This window comes from Phodopus roborovskii, unplaced genomic scaffold (genome assembly GCF_943737965.1).
Source record: "Phodopus roborovskii unplaced genomic scaffold, PHOROB, whole genome shotgun sequence".
NCBI lineage: Eukaryota > Metazoa > Chordata > Mammalia > Rodentia > Cricetidae > Phodopus > Phodopus roborovskii.
The window spans coordinates 568,733-595,200 of NW_026126598.1; the positions used below are offsets into that span (position 1 = coordinate 568,733).

The 26,468-nt window shown below is 48.9% G+C and overlaps 2 protein-coding genes across 3 annotated transcripts; one reads left to right on the forward strand and one right to left on the reverse strand.

Annotated features, from left to right (window-relative positions):
• Positions 1–1,799: 1,799 nt before the first annotated feature.
• Mtrfr (mitochondrial translation release factor in rescue) lies at positions 1,800–13,957 on the forward strand. The gene is made up of 3 exons (XM_051205060.1): positions 1,800–1,850; positions 11,693–12,005; positions 13,370–13,957. The coding sequence occupies exons 2-3, from the start codon at positions 11,724–11,726 to the stop codon at positions 13,628–13,630; spliced, it is 543 nt and encodes a 180-aa protein (XP_051061017.1). The 5' UTR covers positions 1,800–1,850; positions 11,693–11,723; the 3' UTR covers positions 13,631–13,957.
• Positions 13,958–15,893: 1,936 nt separating this feature from the next.
• Cdk2ap1 (cyclin dependent kinase 2 associated protein 1) lies at positions 15,894–24,082 on the reverse strand. Of its 2 annotated transcripts, XM_051205059.1 has the most exons (4): positions 23,940–24,082; positions 19,864–19,958; positions 18,382–18,508; positions 15,894–16,627 (listed from the first exon to the last, which is right to left on the reverse strand). In XM_051205059.1, exons 1-4 carry the CDS (start codon positions 23,992–23,994, stop codon positions 16,560–16,562), a joined length of 345 nt encoding a protein of 114 aa, XP_051061016.1. In that variant the 5' UTR covers positions 23,995–24,082; the 3' UTR covers positions 15,894–16,559. The 2 variants fall into 2 exon arrangements, with proteins under 2 accessions (XP_051061016.1, XP_051061015.1); XM_051205058.1 differs by lacking the exons at positions 19,864–19,958; positions 23,940–24,082 and adding an exon at positions 18,862–19,285.
• Between the last annotated feature and the right edge of the window lie 2,386 nt (positions 24,083–26,468).

The window sequence follows — 26,468 nt, forward strand, 5'->3', positions numbered from 1 at the left end:
TAAGGTAGCTTGTAAGAATCACATCCCCACAGGCAATATTTCAGAACTTTGTGTTTAATAATCAAGGTTCTAGGTGCACTCTGTTATGTAATAAATGGAATACTTCCAAGCCTGGCTCACTTATTTAAGGAGTTCTATGTTGCAGAAGTATTTCTTAACTTATGTAGCCACTTTAAGTTGATGCTTAAAGGCTATTTAACTATTAAAAATGGCCGGATGTACAATTCTCACTACAGAGCCTTTTTACTCTGCACAAGTTAACTAAATGTTCACTAACCATATATATATGCCTCATCCTTCCAGAATCCATTGATTTTAAAAAAGATGGGGGAAGAGAAAAAAGATGAGGGGGAACAAAAAAAAATGCTGCTTATAAAGTGAGAAGTTTAGAGAGACCTCATCGGAAGAACTTTCTCACATTCCCAACTCTCACTTTCCAGGGCTTAAAGAACACAATCGGTTCATTGAAGTTAAGCATTTCCTCCAGGACAGATACAGAGGCAAAGGATGACCAGCCCTAACTAAATGGACTTGACTTCCCCCACCTTCTCACCCCAGTGTCTGGCCCATCAACAACGACAAATGGGGTATTGAAAAAGTCAGGCGCTGCCTCTTCCAACTGGCAACCAAAGTACCTGGATTCAAATGACCAAAGTTCTCCACAGAGGTGGATCTACAGTTCCTTCTCTTCTCACACTCACTGTCCCTGGCTCTCACCCCCACACCCACCCCCACATCCACCTCCACTGAGGTAATCCGGATGCCGAAGACACAGATAGAAACACCTCTAGAAACTCAATGACACCTCTACCGGCACCGGGAAGGACGAGGAGAAAAGGGGGAAATCCCATGTGGACCCCAAAAATTTTTGACAGAAAATGAATACAGAAACACACATTTTAAAATATCATTTCCAGAACCAAAAAAAAAAACAATGATGCTTCGGTTCTTTGGGGTCGGAGGCAGGAGCGATGGAGTAGCATTAACAATTTGAAAGTTCACAGGGCTTCCTCTTTGTGGGGAGGCTGAAAGAAACCAGTACGAGGTGGTTTCAGGTGTTGAAGCCAGACCCTAGTCGCTGTTAGCGGCTATCGGTTCAAGACCGGAGGTGAGAGAATACAAGGCAGCAGGGATGACGGAGAGCCACTCACTACCACGGCAATTTCCCAAGGAAACCCGGGTACCACTACCCAGGGGGAAAGGAGGGGAGGACACTCACGCCCCTTGCAAAGCCCGCTCTCCGATTGGGCCTCGCTGATGTCACTCAAGGGCACGAGTCTAGAAAAGGCGCACGCACCAGCAGACCCGCACACGCCAGCGGGATCCCGCTATGTGGCAGCTGTCGTCCCTCACCCTGGCCTGTCATCGCACCCCACCCAATGGGGTCCCCCCATGGGACTGTCCAGGACTCAGCCCTCGCGGCACGCAGCTCCCCAAGAGCCGCGACCGCTTACCTGCCTCCTCGCCTCTGTCTTGTCAGGGTCGAGAAATTGGCCTCACGCGACCGTTAAACTCCAAGGAGCGTGCGCGCCCGGCGTCCCGCCGGCGATTGGCTGCCCGGAAGAGGGCCGAGCCGGCGCAGACAGACGCCGACCCTCTCCCTGACGCGCAGCTCTCGGAGGCGGGAGGGTGGGGCTTGAGGGCAAGGCCTCTGCCGATTGGTTCTCTGAAAACTGCGGGAAAGACGCCTCGGTTTCTCGCATGCGTAGTTAATGAGAATGAGCCTCTGGCAGGCTGAGGGGGGGACCTCAAAGGAGTAGTGCGCATGCGCAGACCTGGAACCCATAGGCGTCGGTCGTGCTTTCAGTCTGCTGCTGAATGTTTCCGGCTAGAGGCTGGTGCTGAAACAGGTAAGCGTCTGCAAGGCCAGGCTCGGACTGATTACTACTGTCTCAGACTCTGGGATGAAACCTTGAAGCTGGGACTCCTGACCTTCTTCCGGCTTGTGGCACCTAACGGACTTGAATTAAACTGTCGGAGCTCACTTTACACTAAGTTTAGGGAGACCGGCTGTGTGTCTCACCGAGCACTTGGTGAGAGGAGTGGAGGAGAGTTCCCAGCTCCAGAGAAGGTATTCCACGGAGGCCCAAGGAGAAACGTGTCGATGCCCATCTACTTATTCAGAGGATCAGGTCTTGCAGTACTAGTAGCACATAGCGTTGTCCTCGGCAGGTGCTTGAGCACTGCCATTTTAATGTGCAGGGTTGCTACTGCGATGTCAGGATGCGGGAGATGTATTTGCCCTTGAAATGGCAGACCTACAAAGAAACATCCAATCTCATCCTCTCCTTAAAACCCGCTATTATTGTTTTGGACAGTCTCACTATATAAACCTATCTGCCCTGGAATGAAATCCGCTTGCTTCTGTCCACCAAAGGCTGGGATTAAAGGCCTATGCTTTCAAGCCTGACCATTCAGATATTTTTCAACACTGAAATTTTAGTAGTTATCGCAAACTTACAGGTGTATGCCGGATCTAAAGCTTAAATAGATCAAAAGCTCCATAGATTCATCTACCCATCAGTATAATACCCACATACCAAACCAAAACCAGATTTTTAAGTGCACATTTGTTATCAGTGACCTCATATTTCAAAGTGTTTTATCACTTCACTTAATCCAGACTTAATCTACTAGACTAATAACTAAAAACTCTAGAATCTTTCGTTTAAATAAGGGAGAATCATGAATTCCCCAAACAACTTCAGTCAGAGAAAGCTGTGTTCCTCCTACAGATGAATATTAAATCCTAAGGTAGCCACAACTAGCTACTGACCATACAGAAGTCATAGCCACAAAACCGGAAATGCTCTGTTGTTCTATTGTTTTCATAATATCACTTTGAGTGGTAACATTTTTGTGTTCTGTTTTCGTTTTTGAGAGAGGGTCTCTCTTAACACCCTTGACTAACTAGACACTCAATATGTAACTAAGGCTAGCCTTGATGGCTTCATCTTCCTGCCTTTACCGCACAAATGTTGGGGTGACCAGTGTGCACCACCACAGCTTCAGTACATTCTTTTTAGGTGATTTTCAGAGAATTGCTTTTTAACTTGTTGATGTGTTAAGTCAGATGTTCAGGAACTAGCGTTGTGATTAAACTTATTTTGATAATTGACAGGTATGGTTGTACGTAGCATGTTTCTTTAGCTTAAGCTTTTTGGTGAGATCTCATTCATTCATTCATTCATTCGTTCCTTTGCTGACCTAGAACTCCTGCCATTCTAGTGCTGGAACTAGCTCACCCTCTTGTTGCATGGTGTGACTACTTCAGGGTGTCACTGATGTTTTATAGCAAACAGTTTTTCTGGGGAGGGGTCATCCTTCACAGCAAAAACTAAGCTATAAAACCAAATCTAGCTCACCTAATAAACATGGAAAATAGGATTAATTTGTGTTTTATTTCATTTGGTGGAGCTAAAAATCTACAGCTAAGCAGTTAATTCTGCCATGAGGTTGCATTTACAACCCTGCATTTAAACTTTTGTTGTTGTTGTTGTTGTTTTTTTTTTTTTAATGATTTTTTTCCCCCTACTATAGTCCATGCTTCCTAAGGTTGTTTCAGCCAGGCTTGATTCAATCAGGGCAGCTGGGTCTGTCAGTGTGAACCTGCTGAGAATCAGGCTGTAATTTTGGCATCATAATGATCTCCTTGACACCTGATTTCATAGACCAGAATTATGATCTGAGCAAATAGCACCACTTTGGTATTCTCATGGTTTCCAGGTACCTTTTGTTTGTTTGTTTTGTTTTTGTTTGTGTTTTGAGACAGGGTTTCTCTGTGTAGATCTGGCTGTCCTGGAACTAGCTCCGTGTTTAAAGCACTTGCTGCTCAAGCATGGGGACCAGAGTTTGGATCCCCAGAACTCACATGAAATGCCCAATGAGTTTGGTGACTGGTCTGTAATTCCAGCTTTGGAAGGCAGAGACAGGAATCTCCAAAGCAAGCTGCCTAGAGAGGGTAGCAACATCAGAGAGCTCTGGATTCCATTGAGATCCTGTCTCAGTGAAAAAGGTAAAGAGCAACGGAGGATGATTCCCTCATAAACTTTTAACCTTTGCAAGCATATATTCACATCCACTCATGAAAATGGAAAGGGAAAGCAATGAAAGAAAACTTATTCTATTCTGCAGTGTAGCCTTTCTTAGATAAAATGAAAGACTCAGAAAGTTAAGTAAAGTGAGCAAACTTTTTTTAAGGGATAGAAATAACAGATTGGAGATGTTATGAAACATGTTGGGGAAAAAGATAAATTTAGTTTCCAAAGTTGAAATTAAAGCACATACCTGGCAGGCAGATCTTTGTGAATTTGAGGCCAATCTGGTTCCAGGACAGCCAGGGCTACACAGAGAAACCATGTCCTGAAAAACAAACAAACAAAGGCATGGTGGTACACGCTTTTAATCCCAGCACTCAGGAGACAGAAGCAGGTGGATCTCTGCAAATTGGAATCAACCTGGTTGATGTGTCCAAATAAGACATACCAAGTTCCAGGCCAGCCAGGGCTTCATAATGAGACCCTGACTCAAAAATAAATAAATAAATAAATAAACAAATAAATAAATAAGAAAGTTGAAAACAACTGGCCTGTACTTCCACTCAACAGGAATATCTGAAGTTTTTCATCTTCAGCTCTGTAGTAAGTCTGAGGCCATCCTAAGCTATGTAATATTCTAGTTTTTTGGTAAAACCTAATGATCTTCCACAATAAGCACGTTTAAGAGGATCTACACAGCATACCTTATTTCTTGTATACTATCATTTTTGGTTTGGCTTTTTTAAAAGGAGTTGACTCCTTGCAACCCTCCTGCCTCTACCTCCAAGGTGCTGAAATTACAGGTTTGCTCTATCAGGGCCAGCTCAGTACTACACTATGAAGGGCTTTGTGAAGACATTTGAATACTAAGCAACTAACACCATTAATGGCGCACAGGCTTTAAGAACTTTAAGATAAAAGGTTGTGTTGCCAGTTCTGCTTTCTGAATGTTCCTGTAGCATTCTATAGCAGCTGATAAATTAAAAGGTTCCTGTGAGGTGCCACAAATAGGTCAAGTGTAATCCTCCATGCATTGAAAGTTTCTACTATAAGAAGATGAGTAGGATGTTGTGAATACTGGGTACTGCTCCCTTTATAGATTTCATTCGTTTTCTCTTGACCTAGGTAGCAGCAATTCTGTTAAATTCAGACCAGACCCAGAGTGGTCACCACTGCCTGTTTTCCCAGATCAAAGCAGCTGACTTCAAGCTTGCTGTCAAAACTGAGGACTGCCCTGAATGTATGCTCCTCCTGCTTCTACTCTCTAGTGCAGGGTTATAAGCATGGACCACCAAGCCTGGTTTATGCTCTTCTTGGGGATAGACCTGGAACCTCGTGAAGTAGCAACAAAATAATTTTATGGTTGAGGGGTACCACAACATGAGGAACTTTATTAAGAGGTTGCAGCATTAGGACCTGCTTGCCCTCCCGTCACACTCTTTATCTCTGTCATTGCCATCATGATTCCAAGCCTCTCATCAAACAATCTTGCCATCCTAAGTATCAGGATGTAGGCAATACTGCTCAAAGCTCTTCATAGTACCACTCAAAGGATGGTTCCTGAACCAATAATAACAGCCTTACCTAGGGGCTAGTTAGAAAAAAAAGTCTGTCAGCTCTGGGTCATACACCTTTATATCTATATCCCAGTACTCAGGAGGCAGAGTCAGGTCTTGCTTGGAGTTCTTTGAGTTCAAGGCCAGCCTGGGCTACATAGTGAGTTCCAGGCTAGCTGAGACTTACATAGAGAGGGTCTGTCTCAAAAACAATAACAAAAAGCAGAGATTTGGAGAAACGAAGTCTGATTCCCTGCCTGCCTCAAGGTGCAAGCATCAAACTTAAGACTCCCGGGTGTGCCGTTTACACACTGTGGAATGGCCAGATCTGCCGAGAGCATCTCTCCTAAACTGCCCTATGGAGTTCTCTACATATGCGTTCTCTCCACTTAGTTTTAATGAAGTTTCTGCAAGGCTGATACACCATGAAAGTTGTGGCTAGGGAAAACTGTACTCAGTACCTTTTTAAAGAAACAGTAAGTAGTACATTTTTAAAGAAACAGCAGTTCTAGACAGAAATGAGGTTAAAATCAAATACCCTTACCTGATCTAGGTGTAATGACAGAAGGTGAAAAATTCTGGGTCACTGAGTTTTTGATTAAAGACTCTCACTGTCCAAGTCCTAACTTGGTCAAATGTAGAGAGAATAGGTTTTCTAGAATTAATCATTAAACAAAGCAGTAAGTCATCAAACACTGGGAAACCTCTTGTTTGTTTGCTTGTTTGTTGAAACAGGGTTTCTCAGTAGCCAGTCCTGGAACTCACTCTATAGACCAAACTGGCCTTGAATTCACAGAGATCGGCCTGCCACTGCCTCCCAAGTGCTGGGATTAAAGGCGTCTACCACCACCCCCTGGCTGGGAACATTCTTGAACTCAAACAAATATCCTTAATGGGTTGATTTAATTACGTAAGTGTGTGTGTGTGTGTGTGTGTGTGTGTGTGTGTGTGTGTGTGACTACACACACAACTTGTGGGAGTGATTATGTAGGTTCCAGGAATGAACACAGGTCTTCAGACTTGGTGGCAAGCTCCTTTACATCTTCACATGCTGAGCCAGGTCACTAGTCCTGGTGTTGGTTTTAATTATCTGCAACTTAGTTATCACAAAGCTGGGAAATAAAAGCCAAGCCAAGCAAGCAAAACTCTCCACCACTGCACAGTACTCCCAGCCCAACTCTTTATGTTTCTTAAGAGATATAAAAACAGTCCTCTGCCCCATCTACAGCATTAGAGCTTTTGAAACACAGCACGGCCTCTTGCATCTCATTTAACCCTGGGATTGCTCTTCCTAGGCCTTGTAACAGCTGAGCAGGTCACCCCTGCAGCTTCATCCTCCAGATTCTGGGTGATTTGGGAAGCTAGAGGAAGGAATGTTTGTGAACCAGAAATGGTGACAACAGGCATAAAGTGCTTGCAAGTTCCAAATCCTGGCAAAGGTGCAGTGGGTAATCTAGGGCCTATCCCTGTCGCAGCCTGGGATATAGAATTTGTTGTGTTCATGTCTGTGATAGGCAAACTGCTCATGCTCCTTGAGACCTTTGCCTAATGCTTAGTAGATATTTAATCGGATTTTCCACAGGACTAATTCACATTTCCTTTTGGAAGGTCTGGCAGACCCATTCTCTCTACACTAGACTAAGTCAGGACTCGGACAATAAGAGGCTTTAACCCTAACTTCATCTGCTCATGAATAGCTGGTCATCAAAGAAAAAGTAGGGCCAGGGAAGTGAGGTACAGAGCCAGCCCTAAATTAAAGCCCACGTTCCCAGAAAGGAATTAGGGCAGAGCTGCCGGCTGCTGGTTTCCCCTTACTAGCACTTCTTTTTGTCCTTTTTGTCATTTTCGCTTGTAGTTTTTAAATGTCACAATGAGCTAGAATTTGAGCCATTTTTGTCCCCAAAGACTCCAGGCTGCACTGTGGTATCACAAACCCTGAAATCCAGTCTGTATTCTTCTCTAGGCTTTGGGGAAGCAGAGCCATGGGTGTGTTTGTCATTTTTAGCAGTCACTGGAGTAGGTCCAAAACTCCAGGAGATACTAGAAGTGTCTAGCATTGTCTGATTGGCTGCAGGCATTAACCATTAAACAAAGCAGTCAGTCACCGAACACTGGGGACCTCCTTGAACTCAGCTGGGTGGGAACTCTTCCAGGGTGTCTGTCTGGTCAGAGACTGAGCTGGTGGCTGTGACAGCTGCTGATGAAAGCACTGTCCCTGCTGTCCTGGCCTTTGTCTGGGAGTCTGGCCTGTTCCAGACTCGCTTCCTGTCTTTGTCCCAGCACTGTATTATCATTACTGTCCCGTCCGGTCTGTTCACTAACTGGTGGAAGAGACCCTCAGAAGGGACCCTGGGCTCACATTCCATGGTCAGTCCACCTCAAGGGACTTGGAGCCTTCTGCTACACAACGGAATTCAGGGCCATTTTGGACATTAACTTAGCCCTGTCCCTGATTTATAGTGTCTGGTTTCGTCACATTCTTTTGTGTTTATTTGGGGTTGTTTTGTTTTGAAATACATTTTATTTTGTCAGAGAAGAGGTGTACACCACAAAATATCTGGACATCAGATGACAAGTTTTAGGAGCTGGTTCTCTTATCTTGTGGGTTCCTCAGCTAGAACTCAGGCCATCAGGTTTGGTGACAAGCATCTTTACCCACTGAGCCATCTTAGCTGCTCTTGATTGTTGCTCTATGGAGACAGAATCTTGTGACACCTGGTGCCTCTGCCTCCCATATTCTGGGATTACAGGCATAGGACCCCCAACCACATCTTGATCACTTACCCTTTTCTCTTTTTTCACTTACTTCTTCCTTTTTATTCTTATTTATTTACTTATTTCTGAGGCAGGGTTTCTGTGTAGACCAGGCTGCCTTGAACTCACAGAGGTCCACCTTCCTCTTCCTCAGGCATGTGCAGCTGCCGCCACCACCAAGCTCACTTAAGGATTTTGTTTGCTTGTTTATCAAGACAGGGTTTCTCTGTATTGTTTTGGAGCCTGTCCTAGAGCTAGCTCTTTAGACCAGGTTGGTCTCGAACTCACAGAAATCCACCTGCCTCTGCCTCTTCAATAGAGTGCTGGGACTAAAAGCATGTGCCACCAACGCCCAACTCACTTACAGGATATTCTTAAGGATAGTTCTAAATTATTTCACTCATTGAACAAAACCAGTATTTTTATTAGTACTTAAAAGAAATTTTTTTTACATGTGCCTGTGTGTCCCACAGAGGTTAGACAGTATCTTTTAGGAGTCAGTTCCTACCAAGAGTCCCAGAACCAAACTCAGGTCACCATTTTCATTGCTATGAGTTTTGATATACACCCTCACAGGAGCACCTTCCACTGTTGTCTTAAATAGCACCCATAGATATGGCAGAACGCACTGAATGGCACAAAAAGAAGACACGGTTGAAACCATACTGCCATAGACTTGAAGGCAAGTAGTAGCAAGACTTGAGAAGACCATGCGTTATAGTTCACAGTATCCATTTCCCATAGAAAAAGAGGTTCAATATTGGAAAAAGAAAGAAAAAGAGGTTTAAAGATGCTGAGTGTCATCGAAGTTGCCAACCCTTCTGGCTACTCAGGAGCTTGCGTTTGAAACAGGAAAGTGGGACATGGACAGATGGAAAGGAGAGGAAGGAGGAAGGAGGTGGAAGCAGGAAGGTGAGAAAGTCAAGTCCAGTCTCAGGTCCTGTCTCAAACAAAAAGAAAAATTAAGTGGGGGCTGGAAAGATGGCTCAGTTAAGAACATTTTCTGTTGTTACAGAAGATCTGGGGTGGCTCACAACTGCTTGTCCCTCCAGTATCAGGGGATCAGCCTCTGTGGCACCAGACATGCCCATGATGCATATACATAAATGAAGGCAAAACACCAAATGCAGAACATTTTAAAAGGGCATGGCCACATGTCTTTAATCCCAACACTCAGGAGGCAATGACAGGCAGATCTCTGGGATTTTGAGGCCAGTCTGGTTTATACAGCAAGTTCCAGGACAACCAGAGCTACATAATAGAGATCCTGTCTCAACCATAATGATGATAATAAAATAAGTTTTAAAAACCTAAATAAATAATAAATTTAAAAAATTAACAAGCCGGCAGTGGTGGCACACACCTGTAATCCCAGCACTGGGGAGACAGAGGCAGGTGGATCTCTCGAGTTTGGGCCAGCCTGGTCTACACAGCAAGTTCCAGGACAGCCAGGACTACAGAGAAACTCTGTCTCAAAATAAATAAATAAATAAATAAATAAACAAAATGAAAAATAAAGCACCACAGTACAGTGTGCCTTTATCAAGAGTCCACCCCAGTACTCACCTGGTAAACACAGCAGACAATAGCAGTCACAGATGACACTGGATTCAGGGTAAAAAGCAAGCTCAGTGAAAACCTGGGTAGTTCTGTCCTGCAGGTCTAGTCAACTAAGAAGCTAGTAGCTCCTATGTCTCAGACCAACTGCCAGGACTCTGTGTCACCAGGTTTTGGCTGCTGCTGAGAGCCGGGGGAGCAGTGTGAAGCTAGCATGCCCATGCTTGGTGCCTGCACACCCTCAGCAGAGGCACAGTCGCCACTAAGCTGTGGTTCTGAGATTACCTAGCTGCCAAGCAGGTCACTAAGATGTAGTCCAGCACCCCAGAAGTCATTAGCAGAGCCATCCCCAGAATACTTTTTTCTCTGTCTTCTCTATGAAATTTGACCTGGGTAGAGAAGAGCAAGTTCACCAATTGTCCAGTTGATGAGTCAGGCCTGGCTTGTGACTTGACCCTTTCACAAGGAGTCCTGTCAGATCATGTTCACCTTTGACCCCTTGAAAACCTCAAAAGCCTGTGGGATGACCATGTCCTTGAGGCTACAATTCCCTGTCCAATTCACGTGCCAGCTAAGTGATGTCAGCATTATGCTGTTATCTTGAGCCGTTAGTTAAATCTTTTTTAGATTTTGAGACCGGGTCTTATAACCTGAGGTAGTCTCAAATTCTTGGCAGTCTTCCTTCCTCAGCTTCATTTAAATATTTCATTGTTTAATAACAAAGACTTTCCTGAACCTGGGGGTGTAACTTATTCAGAATGGGTTGAGTGTGCATGGATACTCAATCTCCATGCAGTCTTTAGTGTCTTCTCTGGCTAGCTCATGGGTCCAGCTCCCCCCCCCCCCCTTTGTTTGTTTTGTTTTGTTTTTTTTTTTTTTTTTTTTTTTTTTTTTTTTTTTGAGACAGGGTTTCTCCATATAGCTTTGTAGATCAGGCTGGCCTTGAACTCACAGAGATCACCTGCCTCTGCCTCCTGAGTGCAGGGACTAAAGGTGTGCTTCGTCGCCGCTGCCGCCACCTGGCTCTTTCATCTTAACATCATTCATACACCCTTTGTGCTATTTAAGCCTAACAGGCGCCTTAGCAGAAACTGCTTGATTTGGTAACAAGAAGACCAGTTGGATCACATTGTTGGCAATGCATCCCAGAGAACAGATGTTCCCATTCAAATCCACAAAACTGCCAGCGTTACAAACCAACAGTCAGGGCACTGATTGATAGTGAAGTTTACTGTGTCAGACTTTAAGCTCAGCTATAAAATAGACTGATGCTGTCATCCTTGCACAAATATAGATTTCATATTTAAATACTGTCCCCTGACTCAGGTCCTAATTCTTCCTCAGAGTACTCTTAAATATGCCTCTATCAAACCATAGCCCTGCTCCTGTAATGTCACACTCAATATCTCTTTCCTAGGGCGATGGCACCTCCAGCTGCTCTGAAGGTTATTTTTGGTATGTTAGAAGAAAATGTGCAGTCTGTGGCCATATCACCCTGAACACGCTGATCTTAGAAGCTAAACAGGGTCAGGATGGGAATACCCTGTGCGGTAGGCTTAAAAAAGAAAGGAAGAAAGGAAATATGTATTAGCTGATAGAACATGGTCAGTTAGAACTCGGGGCAAGTCCAGCCCAGAGAGATGTGCCTTCCTGGTCAGCTGCCTTTGCTTGTCCCCTACACGCCCTGGGCATGAAGGACTGTCACTGAGATTGTATAAAAAGCTGTGTTTGAAGTCTGTCCTCTCGAGAACAAAGTGAAAAGATGGCCTCATTCTTTCTCCATCCCAGGTCCTGCCACACCCACCGACCTGTGTCCTTGATGAGCACCTGGGCTTTGCTCCGTTTCCCGGCACCACTGACCAGGATGTGCTCAGGGAACTGGGTACTTGGGCTTCAGGAGAAGCCAGCACTGCTCTTCCCAGGAATGGCTGCCACTGTGGTACAGGTGGCAGGCAGGAAGGACTATCCTGCTCTGCTTCCCCTGCACGAGAGTGAGCTTGAAGAACAGTTTGTGAAAGGACATGGTCCAGGGGGCCAGGCCACCAACAAAACCAGCAACTGTGTAGTGCTCAAACATGTGCCCTCTGGCATTGTGGTCAAGGTAGATAGTAGAGGGGCTGGGTAGATGAAGGGAGTCCAGGTCTGCAGCCATAGCAAGTTTCAGCTGAAGGGCATGCCCATCCTGGCACTGGCACGCTGTGCAAACCCAGGAGTCAGGGTACTACAGGTGTACCTAAGCCCTCAGCTGTCCCTCTGGAGATGCCCTCCTGCCCAGTCTCAGGGGCCTGGTGCCAGAGTCTTGTGGAACCAGGATTTTGCTGCTTTCCTTGAATCTGGCTATGTGTCACCAGCAAGGGATGCTATAAGGCAGGTCTGCTGAAGCCTGCTGCTCCCCAAGCCACCCCTGGCTGACACCATGGAACTGATGGACTGTGCTGCTGGCCAGCTATCTCAGTCCTCAATTGGGCAAGGTGTCTCCTCCAGGTCCCTCTGCCCTGCTTTGGCAAATGTCTTTAACACATGCCCTTCCCAGGAAAGAACGAGGTGGGGTGGATGCAGAGGCAAAGCACTGCCCAGCTGCCAGTGTGAATCTTCCTTAAAGAAGGCTGTCTCTGGTCAAGGGCAGCACCAGCTCCCAACAGAGTGCTAGCAGACCCGCGGCCTCTGAAGAGCCAGGCCAATAGAGCTGCAGCCAACCACTGCCATGTGTACGTCACTAGAGGGCCCCAGAGCAGCACAGATTTTCCCAGGTACAGCCAACTTCACTGCTAGAGGCACTCTGAATGTTAACTCTTTGGGTCCTGGAAACGTGCTTACTGCCTGAGGCGGACAACAGTCCTTCAAAAGGGGAGTCCAGTAGCTGCTCTATGGCCAGTTTCTTGAGCCAACAAGATATAAGTTAAAACCCTCAGTTGCTTTCTTTTCCTCCTCGAGAAACTCATAACAAAATTGTAGAAGCAATTTTTGTTGAACTTGCCACTAGCTTCATTCTCTTTTTGAAAACCTCCCTCGAGCCTCAGCATTTCCTCTGCCCAGCAACTTCAATAGGCCCTGGCTGCCACCAGTTTCCCATACTGAATGTTGTAAACTGTTAGTAAAGATGTGTCCCTGTCCTCCAGGTGGATCCACACATGTGAATTGTGTATGAATTTTGCACAGGGTTTGCTCCCTGGCCACAAGCTAGAGACTACAGTCAGTGCTTCTATAATTACTTGGAAACTGCTTAAATTAGTTGAAAGGTATTGTGGGGCTGGAAAGTTGGTTCAGTGTTTAAGAGCACTGGCTGCTCTTCCAGAAGACCCAGGTTTGATTCCCAGCACCCACATGGCTGACTCAAAGGGGCTCCTGCCTTTGCCCTCCTGGCCTTTACCTCTGTGAACAATGGGTGGATAGAGGACTAGGGCTTCTGAGGCCCTGCCCATCTCACACCCATGGTGTCACATTCCTACCCATGATCTCTTGCAGTGTCACCAAACTCGATCTGTGGATCAAAACAGAAAGATCGCTCGGAAGATCCTCCAGGAGAAAGTGGATGTTTTCTACAATGGTGAAAACAGCCCTATCCACAAAGAGAAGCTTGAGGCTGAGAGAAGAAAGCGTGAGAAGAAGAAGAGAGCGAAGGAGACGCTAGAAAAGAAGAAGTTGTTGAAAGAACTCTGGGAAGCAAGTCGAAATGTCCCTGAGAAAGGGAGTGATGCTGATGGTGCTGGGAGCTCACGGGAATAGTGTTGATGCTCGGCACGTGTTGAACATCTGAAGAAAGCATGAGGTGGGCATGGCCGTATATACGGCAGTCTCAGCACTTGGGAAGGCTAAGGCTTGGGTAGAAGCACTTATCCCAGAAGCCTGACAGCCAACTATGAGCCTCAAAATCTGCATAAGGGTGGAGGGTCAGAACTGGCTCCACAAAGTTGTCCTCTGACCTCCTGACATACACTATGACATGAATGCCCACACTTGTCACAAAAATAAATAAGCAATAAAAGGTTAAGATAAAAACAAATTGAAGAAGTACCATTATTAGGTAAGCCCACTTTTATGGCAAGTTGAGTCGCAGTAGCATTTAGTGTTATCTTGTCAACTCCAGGGCCACTGCTGAGCTGGCTTAAGATATTATTTATCCTTAGCTTTTGATAAAGACAAAATGACAGTGAAATGTTACTAAGTTACCTGATGTGCTTACTAGTTTTAACACTCTGCTTCACACAACCTAGCATCACCAGGGAAAAGTCTCAGTGAGAAATTATGAGGATGTCTGTGGGAACTGTCTTTATTGTTAACTAAAGTTGGAAAACCCAGCCCATTGTGGGCAGCATCATTCCCTAAGCAGAAATCAATACAGGCTAGCTAAGAAAGAGCGAGCAGCAATGCTTTTATTCTCTTGACTGTGAATGGCATGACAATGCTTGAGGTCCTACCCCAACTTCCCCAAAATGAACTGTAAAACTTGAAAGAGCAAGCTAAATTCCTCTTTCATAAGTTGTTTTTTTTTTTTTTTTTTTTTTTTTTTCTCCTTTTGGTTTGTTTGTTGTTTTGTTTTTTAAGACAGGATTTCTGTGTAACAGCTCTGGCTGTCCTGGAACTAACTAACTTTGTAAACCAGGTTAGCCTTAAACTCAGAAATCCTCCTGCCTCCGCCTCAAAAGTGCTGGGATTAAAGGTGTGTGCCACTACTCAGCCATAAATTGCTTTCTGCCAGGGTATTTTACCACAGTAACAGAAATAGATCTGGAACTTGCCAGTTGAGTGGAAAGCTCATCACTTCTTGAACATGACTAAGTAGCTGTTTTAGAGATGAGGTCCCAGGACTTAAGTTTCCATCACCACCCAGTGGACTCAGTCTTTTGGATTTTGAAGTGAAGGTCTCACATAGCCCAGGCTGGTCTTGAACTCCTGACCCTCCTCTCTCTGCCTCCCCAGTCCCAAGGATTACTGGCATGCACCACCACACAAGGCTACAGGTTGTTACTCATTTGTTCCATTTGCTTTCCCTGCTACAATTTCACAGGTGGTCCATGTCTTTAATCCCATGAGGTGAGACTCACTGATACCTGCCTCTCCTATGTGTGTGTGGGGGGGGGGGGGGCAGTTCATTAAGCTATTCTGGAAGCTGCTGCATGGGCCTCTCCAAGCAGGAATCCCTTGGCTGTAACACCTAGGTCCCTCCCTCTATCAGGCTCCCTTGAACAGGGTAGCCAGGAAGAGCAGCTTCCAGTTGTCTCCATTTGCAAATTGGTGCTCCACCAAGGAGATTCAAGGAAGCACATGGCCCCTCCCACCAGCCTTTGGACTTGAGACTGGGCTCTTTGCTTCTCACACCCGCAACACTGACTATATATCTGTTATCTGTCTTCATCCAGCTCAGAGCAAAGCCTGATGCAGGATCAGTTTTCAGAGCAAAACCTCCCAAGCCCCCCATTAATAGTGTGGAGACCACAGTGACTCGGTACATCCAAGCACGACTCACTTTCCACAGCACCAGAGCATTACCACATTGTGAAAAATACTTCTTTTAATCAATGCCTCACTATGTAGTCCTGGCTGACACAAAATATATGATCCTCCTGTCTCTGTCTGCCAAGTTCTGGGACTACAGGAGTGAGCCACATTGCCCAGCAAAAGGAGCCCCTTGGAACACCTACCTGCTGGGTGGTGGAGGGACCAAGCCAGTCACACTGCTGCTGTTGTCATCGAAGTGCACACTTAAAATCCACGATGTGGGTCTGTTATCCTTGAGATTTAAGCACACAATTCGAAGCCTGCTGTGCTAATGTTATTATCCCATGATGCCTCTGGGCCAGACAGGAAACGCCCTTAGCAGATATATCCAAGCCCTCTTCTCGTGAGCTTCAACAGTGACCCCAACACTGGGGAAACCAAGGCAAGGATTGTGAGTTCAAGGCCAGCATCACTATAATTAGCAAGACTGTCCTCCCCCAAAGAAAAACAAGCACTTAAGATCCCAAGGATCCTATATCTTAATACAAACTGTTAATGAAAATAAGCTTTATTACATCAAGTAATAAATACAAAGATGCAACAGTTTCAGTCGTTTTCTTCCAGATGTTGTGATCATCTCACAGTAAACATGGAACTGAGATCTACAGTCTCAGGGTGGACATTTGCAGGGCGCTTGGTAGCTTGGGTGGATTGCTCTTTCTTCTGTATTTATAACTTGTGCATTTTAAAGATTGACTTCAAAGCACTCAGTCATGCAAACGCTTAAGCAGAGAAGCTCCGTGAAGCAGGGTCTACACTGTACACAGGCGGGCCAGCTACTAAGCAAACGTGCTGTGGTTTGCACGCAAGTCCTCAGAGGCAGGTGAGCTCAGGGAAAGGAAGTCAACTGGGGTGATGCAAATGGCAAATGTATCCAAAGGGAGATTAAAGGGGACACTGGTATTTGGGGGCAAACAACAGCTTGCTATGAAGTAGCTTCACAAACATCTTTTAGATCAATGTTTGGAAAGAAAAAAGAGCTGGATGGTTCCTAACTACTTAAAATGCACATCATCAGTAACTGCAAAATGTCTTCCCAATCTTCTGAATGTGGGTTCAGAGCTTAATGACCATGGTATGAAAACTACTGCCATTTTGAACAACGCCTCTCATCTCCATGGGGTAGCAAGATGGGCCCCTTCAGACTCGCCAGGGGCTAGGACCTGGCATTACGTTCTGTTTCAGCCAAGCACTCCCGGACCAGGCTTCGGGCATGAATGATGCCTGCAAGAGAAACAGAGACAGGCATCAGCCCATTCATGGGGCAGGAAGAAAACCAGCTGATCCTCGCTCTGGAGGGGAATAGTGGGTCTACATCCAAAGGCCAGGCTGCTCAGGAGGCTGTGATGGGAGAAGACCATTTGAACCTACAAGTTCAAAGCCAGCAATATACAGATTCTCTCCTCTTTAAAAAACCACATTGCTGTGCCCAAGTATGGTGGCTCACCCTGCAATCCTAGTACTCAAGGAAGAATCAAGACTGTTGAGTGAGGACAGCCTCAGATCTTTTCACACTGGTATGACATACTTGTATGGAGTCAGCAGTTGGCTAGGGTGACAGAAGTCTTCCTCATTCTCATATGGCCAGCAGCTCCCTGAGGATGTATCCTGCAATGGCCACTTGGTACATCCATATATAATTCAATCCACTGGCTTTGGGGGTGAATGTAAATTTGCTTAAGACTTCACAGGTTAGCAACTTGCCAGGAATCTCTACATGGAACCAGCTCTCCAATTCCCAGAATTATCTCACTTCCTTCTGCCAGCTGCCATCTCCAGTCCTGTCCCCATTTGTACCCAGTCTAGCTTTAGTCAAGTCACCTTCCTCACAGAGATCCCATGAACTCAGGCCAAGTCTGGCTTTCAGCTACAACCTGCCCCTCAGCTGGCCAGGCTATGGCTGGGAGGTCTGATTTCAGTGCGGCCTCCTGCCACACTGAACCTACAGGTACAGGCCATCTCCATTCTCTCTCAGGCTCACTCTGTAATGTTTTTATCAACCTAGTCCCTCCTGGTCATGAATAGAGCTACAGCCCTAGCTCTTCCGATAACTTCTCAAACAGAGCTCCTCTCTCCTCAGCAACTTTGTCATGAGGTAGCACACTGCTCAGCATCCTTCACACCTCACACCTGAGTCCCTTGCTTTCTGTAACATCACAGTCTCTTTTTAGTCACAGTTTAGTCACAGTTTGAATTAATGAGCATAGTTTCAGATTTTTAAGATAAAAGATTCTGGATACAAACTGATGGCTATACACTAATATGAACAAACTTCAATTGTTTAAATGTTAAATAGTATGTTACATATATTTTACCACAATTTTAAAAATAAAAAACAAAAAAAAGTCTAGCCAGGCAGTGGTGGTGCCTGCCTTTAATCCCATCACTCAGGAGGCAGAAGCAGGTGGATCTCAGTGAGTTTGAATCCAGCCTGGTCTCCAGAGGACGGCTAGGACTTCAAGAGAAATCCTGTCTTGAAGAAACAAAAACAAACAAACCAAAAAAAAAGGAACTCTCAAGCTGCACCTACCCAGATCATAAGATACCTTCTGTAGCCACACCTGCCAAGGGGCTTTACAGTGAGACCCCACAGGGGCACAGATGGGGAGCTTGAGGGATTCAACAATTCCATTAGACCAGTAGAGTCTCTCTGGTAAGGTACAGGAGTGAGGACTGCCCACTACCAGGCTGCCCTTCCTTCTTAGAAACCCCACAAGTCCCCACCCCATACTCAACTGCCACACCCCTAGCTGCCCCAGCAGCTACAATAGCACACATATCTGTAGCACTAACCCATGGGTCAAGGGCCTTTCCCCGACCGCCTCCACTGCTTCTTCTAGAAAACCTCTTAAGTCTCCACTTCCTAGGCTCAAGTCATCCTCCTGCCTCAGCCTCCCAAGCAGCTGGGACTACAGGTAGCCCACCAGCATGCTCAACTTCAGAAAATCCTTCAACCCCTAACCATGCCCCTGGCTTACCTCGTTTTAGTCTTTCCATGGCGCTCTTGCTCCCCGCGTACGTGGGCCTGATCTCTTTCCCCAACTCTTCAATGATGGCCAGCAGCTCTGCATATTTACTCTGAGGCACCTGGCTATTTCCAGTTCCCTAGGACCAGAAAACAAGGCTTTAGATGGACTGACCCACCCCAGTGGCCACACATGGGTGGAGGGAAAGTGACCTAGCCTTGGGCTCCCAAGGGCTGCCCCAGCTGGAGCATGTCCCATCCAGAAAACCATTTTACCATGCACATAGGAAAAAGATCTGGCTGTCAAAGTGACAAGTAACAGGGAGCCCCTAGATCACACAGCAGAAAGGGGTGCCTCCTGGCAATCAAGCATCCACAATGAGTGGGAGACAAGAGATCACCACTGAAGGACCTCAATACTCATTAAGGACCCAGAATGGGGCATCCTCCCCACAGACAGCCTTTGTCTCCAGACTGTGGCCCAGGCAAGCACCCAGATCAGTGAGGGCCCTGGCTCTGGCCTCTCCTCCTCCTGCCGCAGATGGACCATGGTGGCCAGCTCTCTGTCCAGGGCTGTGGCCTGCTCCTCTCGCCTCTGCTGCCTCCACTCCCAAGCCTGGCCACCCAGCCTGCAGGCCAGGCCTTGGAGCTCAGCCTCCTGGCACATCCGCCTCCTGGCCTCCCTCTTCTCCCAGCGCCGGCGCCGCATGGCCAGGGCATTGCGCTGCCGCTCCAAGCTACGCCTCAGCCCATCTTCCCTCCGCCTTCGCTTCTTCAGCCTGTCCCTCTCCCTGGCCCGGGCCTCCTTCTCCTCCTGAGATAGGATAGGCTGTCGGGGCATGGCTGGAGGTTGTACACAACATCCTTAGCCAAGGAGAGACCTCCATGGCAACCCCGGAACACTAGCTGGGGTATGGCCCACAAAAAGAACTTTCCTGTTGGCAACCAGGGTTGCAAAAAAACATTTTCATGCATAGCATGTCTCTTGTAGATTCCACCTGAAGAACAGTAGCAGCTAGCTAACTCCTGGCAAGACCCTGGGGTCACCACAATGGATTGATAAGAGATCTAAGCCTCTAAAGAAGGTCATGGTCTAATAGAGGATAGAACCAAGCAGATGTCTTGGGACCACACTCATCACCAGCTCCAAATATGCTGTTCCCAACTCCTCTCTCACAGCATAGAGGTCCAATACTAGTTGAACCTTACTTGCCTAAGAAGCAAAGCAACCCAGAGACATGCACCTGGTGGCTTGAGCAGCTCAGTGACCACTGACCCTTTCCCGTGTCCCCCTGAAACAGTCCTGCCACCCTGAATTCTAATCCATCAAGTGAAAAATGGGAACCAAGTCCCAGCCAGAGCTAAGGAAACACAGGAGAACATGGAGACTGCTCTGATCCACCTTTGCCCCTCAATCCCTCCTACCAGCAGCTGTCCTCGCCCCCTTAAGTGTTCTGGCTGCCCTCAGGGCCCTCCCATCACCCCAACTACATACCTGGGTGTAGCCTAGTGATGGTGGCCCGTAGTCACTCAGCAGCTGGCGATACTGAGAGGATGTCGCCATGCTAGTAGAAGGCGAGTGGACACTTCCTGCAGCAAAGAGGAAGGAGAAGTTAGAGACCCCCCCGGCCACAGATAGCTGTACCAAAGAGCACTGGGTACTGAACACCCCCCCCCCCAGGCCCTCACCCGTGAACTTTGATTTACAGGACAGAGACCTCAGCTCAACTCTAATGGTCACAGCCCACACACCTAGTACCTCAAAAGACATAGCCCTCCCTGGCCCACACACATGACTCCAAAGGAGAGACCACTACCAAAACTGAAGCTGACAGCTGTGTCCAGGTTAATCTTTGCTGACCCCATCCCAGTTCCCACTCACTAGAGGCTGAGAACCAGAGCTACATCCCATAACTGGCAACTACCAAGGCTGGTCCAACCTGGGCTACAGTTTCTTAAATATAGCCACCTCTGTATTCCTATGCACCCACCTCTGTTGGGCAAATACAGCAAGGAAGATTTACAAAGGTCTCAAAGCCCAGAACTTGAGGGTGATAGGTGCCTGGCATACACACAAAACAGGGTCTGAAGAGCAGCCTTTGTGCAAGTCCCTCAACCCCTCTGGGCTTCTCATCCCCTCTCCAAAGAAAGGAAGAACTCCCAAGTGTCTATGCAACACACACACACCACTCTGCACTCCAAAAAGAGGGGCATAAAACCCCACGTATGGAATCTAGCACTTGAGAACACTATCCAGGTGCAGCAGTCAGAACAAAGCAGGGCCCAGAGCCCAGCACAGAATGTCATCCCCTGGATGTGGAATGAGGAGTCCCCTGGCTGGAGCATGCAGACCCATAATGGCAACCAAGTGGCCATTAGGCGGGTAAAGGATGTCCTTTGAATTACAAACAGCAGTAACCATGGAGAATTTACCTAGTCCTCCTCGGCAGCTGCACGACCACCACCCCCAAAGCCAAATTGTCTCTCACGCACACAGCAGGCTCTGCAGACTTGGCCCCGGGGATGGACAGCTGGTGCCAGGCTGGCCAAGTCACCAGCTGCTCACTTGGTGTGGGCGAGGGGAGGGGCAGGAGGAAGGAAGTTCAGGAGCTGGGTTTGCTGGAGCTGGGAGGAGCGGTGAATCCCAGGGCCTGGCTGCAGGGTGAGCCACACTGAATGGGAAGTGGTAAGCAGCTGGCAATGCCAACACCTGTCTCCATGCACAGGCAGGGAGCAGCGCTGGAAGGGTCTTCCTAGGTATACAGTATACACCCACCTTTAGGCACCAAGCATGGATGTGTCCCTGACAAAGCACACTTAGGGATGTGCCCCCCAACCTGAGCAACCCCCTAGCTTCCTCACCACCATAGCCAAATTCCATTTCCCCAGGCTCCAGAGATGGCTACTTTACAGGCTTGGAGGTGAGTTCCCTACCTGCCCACTACAGGTTGTCAAGCCCTTCCTAGGCTCAGAAAGAATGGGGGTGGGGCATGATAAGAGGGTTCCTGCACCACACACTGGGTAGGCTGGTCACCCTTGAAGTGCTGGGGGCACCTGCGTGCTTCCCCACGCCTTCCGCTGTTCCTCACCTCCCAGGCACATCTCTCCTGGACTCGGGTCTGTCCCAGCACTACCTCGCCTGGCTGTGGGAGCTCTGTCAAGGCCCTTGCTGGCCTCAGTTTCTCCACCTTTGAGAAACTCTCCAATAGAGGAGTTATCCTACGTTTTAATGACACTGGGGATGGGATTAGGGGGCTGGGGATAGAGGAGGAATGAGAAATACCCCCACACGGGTGGAGGAACTCAGGCCATATCTCAGTTTGCTCTCCCATCACCCTGGAGGAGTGGAGATGAACCTGTCAAAGCCAGCCCCATGTCCAGTGTTGGGGAAGGTGTCAGCCTCCCCCCCCCGCACCCCCCGCAGTCGTGGTGGAAGGGTCCTCCGCATCACTCAAGCCCTCTCCTTCCCTAAGACTGGCACCTGGGCTGAGGGAGGCCAGGGAGGCGGCTCCACGTCAGCACAGGCGGTGTGGAGCATCTCAGACAATGAGCGCAGTGTGCAGAGAGCCGGGAGGGCTTGGCAGAGGCCAGGAAGCTCCTGGGGCCAGGCGCAGCTCCCCGCCCCCACACCAGACAAAGAGCGGCCTGGGCCTGGGGAGCTGGCGGCCTTCCCGCCACTTGGGGCGCCTGGGGGGGGCTCTAGGGCGGGGGAGGCGGGGGCTTTGTCTAACTCCGACACTGCCACCGCCGGCCAGGCCGCAGCTTGGCAACTCAGTGAGCAGGAGGCAGGGCTGGAGGGCGTGAGGGATGATGACAGGGAAGGCGGAGGAGACTCTGTGAGAGTCCATCTTGGATGCAGATGGCAGGGGAGAGCATGGCTTTCTGCAAAGTAATACGGGCGGGCGGGCGGGCCCCACCAAAATGCCGGACACCTGAAGACCCCGCCCCGCCTCCTGGCGTTCCCCGTTAGGGAAAGAACTTGAGCTGAATGCAGGTGCCAGCAAGCCCTGAACAGGGCTTCTGAGTCCCAGAGGCTGCCTGCCACTGTCACCCACAACCCCAAAAGCCAGGCGTGGTAGTGCTGGGACAGACCCCTGAGTGTAAGACCCTGGGTCAACTATCCCAGGTCAAGCCTTGTCTCTGGCTTCCCACAGCCTGGCCATGCAACCCACTAACCTTCCATCCCAGGCACTGAACCAAGGCTGGGAGACAAAAATCCTAGCTGCCAACAAAGCCTGTCACCCAAAGGGGTGACACCATCTGGGGTGATAACAGTGGCTACATGCTTTAGGGGGCTCTGTGCCCACGTGTTTCAACTCTCCCAAGCTAGCACCCTAAATCTCAACCTTTTCCAAATCCCAAAGAGCAGCCAGTGCCTAAGAAGTTTAAAAACCCATACATGTCCAGCGCTTTTCGAGGTCCTGGGGGGGGGGTTGGAGTTCTGGAATCAACATTTAACACAAGAACAGCCCGCCCCTAGTTGGAAGTGCTGACATGGGTGGTATGTTTGACACACGGCAACCATAACCAACTCGGACCCCAACTCCCCGAAGGCCTTAGCTCTCCTGGTACCCTGCTATCACGCGTCTGGTTTTTGCTTTATTTATTTTTTGTTTTTGACGGGGGGAGTCTGTTCACAGCCAAGTGTCTAAGGGGTGTACTGGAGAGGACACAAAGCGGCCACCTATGCATGCCACGGTTTCACACCCCTCTCCCGGGTTACCTCGGGGTTCGGGGCTAGCCCCTGGGCACAGCCGAAAGCTGCCTAGGAACTTTGCAGGAGTTTCCCGGTGGCGTCCAGCCCCAGCGGGGAAGGGAGAGCCGGTCCCCCGGGCTTCTGCAGCGCGGCCCTCCGAGCATGTACCCACGTGGGGACTCCGAAATGGAGACCCGCGGGACCCAGCACGCCGCCCGCAGGGCCCACGAGGCGCCGGCAAGCCAACTTCTTCCCAGGGACCTCCCGAGGGCTTGGGGGCTGGGGGAGCCGGGAGCCGCTCCCACCCCCAGGCCGCGGCCCCTGCACGCCCGCCGCCCGCGACCCCGGCCAGGCTTCCTCCCGGCCCGCGGCCACGCGGCCCGGCCCTGGCCTGTCCCGCTCCGCCGACCCTCGGCGCCCCGCGCCTCGCGCCCCGCGCAGCCCGGCCGCTCCCGCCTCCCGCCGGCAGGGGCCCTCGCCGAGCCGCCCAAAAATCCTAAGGAAATGAAAAAAAAAAAAAAAAAAACGAGAAGAAAAAGGAGCTGAGGCAAAAGCCTTCTTCGCCCGGCCGCCCGCGCCCTCGCTTCCCCGCCATCCCTAGCCGCTCCGCCGCTCGCACCCGGGCCCGGGCCGCAGCCCCGCCGAGCTCCAGGCGCACCGCGAACTTTGGCGGCGGAATCATGGCGGCGGGGCGGCTGAGGCGGCGGCGGCGGCGTCCGCGCTGCCCCGGCCCGGGACATCCCCACCGCCGCCGCCACCCTCGGCCAGCTCGCCGCCTCAGGCACCGCGCGACTCGGGGAGCCCCGGGTCGAGGCCGGCAGCGCGAGCCCCCAACTTGGCGGCACTTGCGGCGCGCGCGGCCCGCGCTCACTCACCGGCGTTGAGGGCGGCGGCGGGCATGTGCGCGGTCAAGTTCGGCTTGTACGACATCCCCGCGGGCGGCGGGCGCGCCGGGCAGAGCCGGGCCAGGCCGCGAGCGCGGCGGCGGCGGCGAGGCCGAGGCCGAGGCTCGGGCCGGGCGGCCCCACGTCCCCGCGCCCGTCCGAGCGCCCACTGGGCGCCCGCGCACTTTTTGTTGTCGCCGGCTCGGGCCGCGCCGGCAAATATGGCCGTCCCTCACCCTGCCGCCGCCGCAGTATATCACCCATACATCGGGCGCGCGGCGCAGGGGCGGCCGCAAACTTTGAGCCGAGCCGGTGCTGGGCCCGGGCCGGACCGGGAGGGAGGGGGCGGCGGGCGTCGAGGGGCGGCTCCTCCCGCGGCCGCGCCCCGCGCAGCGCCGCCGCCCGCAACTTGCCAAAGTTTGGGGGGCTGCGGTCCCCGCGGCGCCCCCGCCGCGCCCCGGCCTCCCGCGCGCCGCTCATTGGCCCGCTCCTTCCTCTTTCTTAAACAGCCAAGCAGGATGGAAGAAGTACTTTTTTTTCCTGTGTGTCTTGACTGTGGGGGCAGGGATGGAAAATTACCTGGAGAAAATGGTGGCGATTGGGTTTTTTTGTTGTTGTTTTGGGGTGGTTTGTCTTTTTCTTTTCTTTTCTTTTTTAATGCACGTAGATCATTCCAGATGCCCACGTCTGGCTCTGTCCCAGAATTAGAAAAACCCATTCTTGACATTTATTTCGGGGGAAAAAAAAATGTCATGTCTCTGCCTGGATTAAGTGGGCTTTTTTTTTTTTTTTTTAACCCTTTGGGAACCCAAGACTCCTTTGAGACTGACAAAAGCTGGATGCAGAGACGCCTCTTCCTCCAACAAATTCGCCCTCGACGCATCCACAGTATTTGGCGCACGAACTCCTTAGAATTTTTCAAGGGAGCACCTACTGTGTGTCAGATACGGTTCTAGATGCAAGAATGAACTTGGCAAAGTTTCGACTCCCCGGAGTTTACACTCCATTTTTTTAGACACCCCCCCTTCCCCGCCGCACCCCATACACACTCCCACCCATCCTAGGAACTGACTGAAACGTCATCACCAAACGTATTTGGGATTTGATGAATAACCTTCCGAAGGTACTATATTTTGGAGTTCTGCCTGAAGAGTAATGCTCATCAAATTACATAAAACGCCCACCCTTTTCTGTTGTTTTTAATCTCCATGGTTTGCAGGTTGGTTGGGTTTTTTTGTTTTTTTTTTTTTTTTTTTATTAGTCATATTTAGACATGATCTGTGAAGCTGGTGACAACGGCGTCAGATTCTCCGCTAGACAAAAAAAGGGACCACAATCGGGGACTTACCCTCCCTTTCCCTTTGGGACTAAAGGTGCAGGGGAGGGGACCGCCTCTTCCCCCACACACACCCCCGCTCTACTAAGCACCCCTGCCAGCATCCTCAGGCTTGCTCTGGCAAATGCTTCTTGGTGACATTTTATCTTATAAAGAAATGAATGCAACCCATTCTACAATGGCTGATATAAGGCGAGCCACATATATGCTTTTAGCGTTTTAGTAATCAATTTTGAAAGCAGAACGTGGCATAAAATTAATTTCAGCAATGTATTTAAACGCAATTGGATCCAGAACGGGACAATTTCAATTCATAATGAATGAATACACAGAAATTCATCAGAAAGATCCTTGACTCTTTGGTTTTTTTTTTTTTTTTTTTTTTGTTTTTTTTTTTGTTTTTTTTGTTCTGTGTTTTTTAAACAGGATCTCACAATGTATCTCTGGCTAGCTTAATATAATAAACTATGCTGGCCTGGAACTTTAATCTCCAGAGTGCTGAGATTAAAGGCATGAGCCACAATGCCTAGCCTGATCTGTTTTTATTTGTTATGTTGCCCTCAAATAGCCTTAAATTTCTAGACTCTGGGAGTCCTCCTATTTCAAACTCCCAAGTAGTTGAAATAGCCAGCCTGTACCAAAATACCATATATCATTTGCCTGGCTTTTTTTTTTTTTCTTATGTTTGCCTGAAACTTAGGGCAATCCCCCTGCCTCAGTCATTCTGCTCAGATTCATAGTCTGGTGGTGTTGGGGATTGGTCCCAGAGCTTCACACATGCCTAGCAAGTGCTCCTCCTACACTGACCGACACCATCCCAACTTCATTTGCTGTTAGTTTTTAAAATTTTATTTGTGTATTTTATGTACATTGATGTCTTCCCTACATGTATGTCTTATGAGGGTGTTGGACTCCCTGTAACTGGAGTTACAGGCAGTTGTGAGCTGTCATGTGGGTGCTGGAATTGAACCCAGACTCTCTGGAAGAGCAGTCAGTGCTCGTAACTGCTGAACCATCTGTCCAGCCCCTGTTTGTTTATTTTTAACTCTGAGACACAATTTAAAGTATCTCAGATGCTCTATAGCTCAATTGTATAACTGAAAATTACCTTGAACTCTGGGATCCTCCTATATACATCTCTGCAGTGTTGGGATTATAAATGTGTACCACCACATGATCCTGGG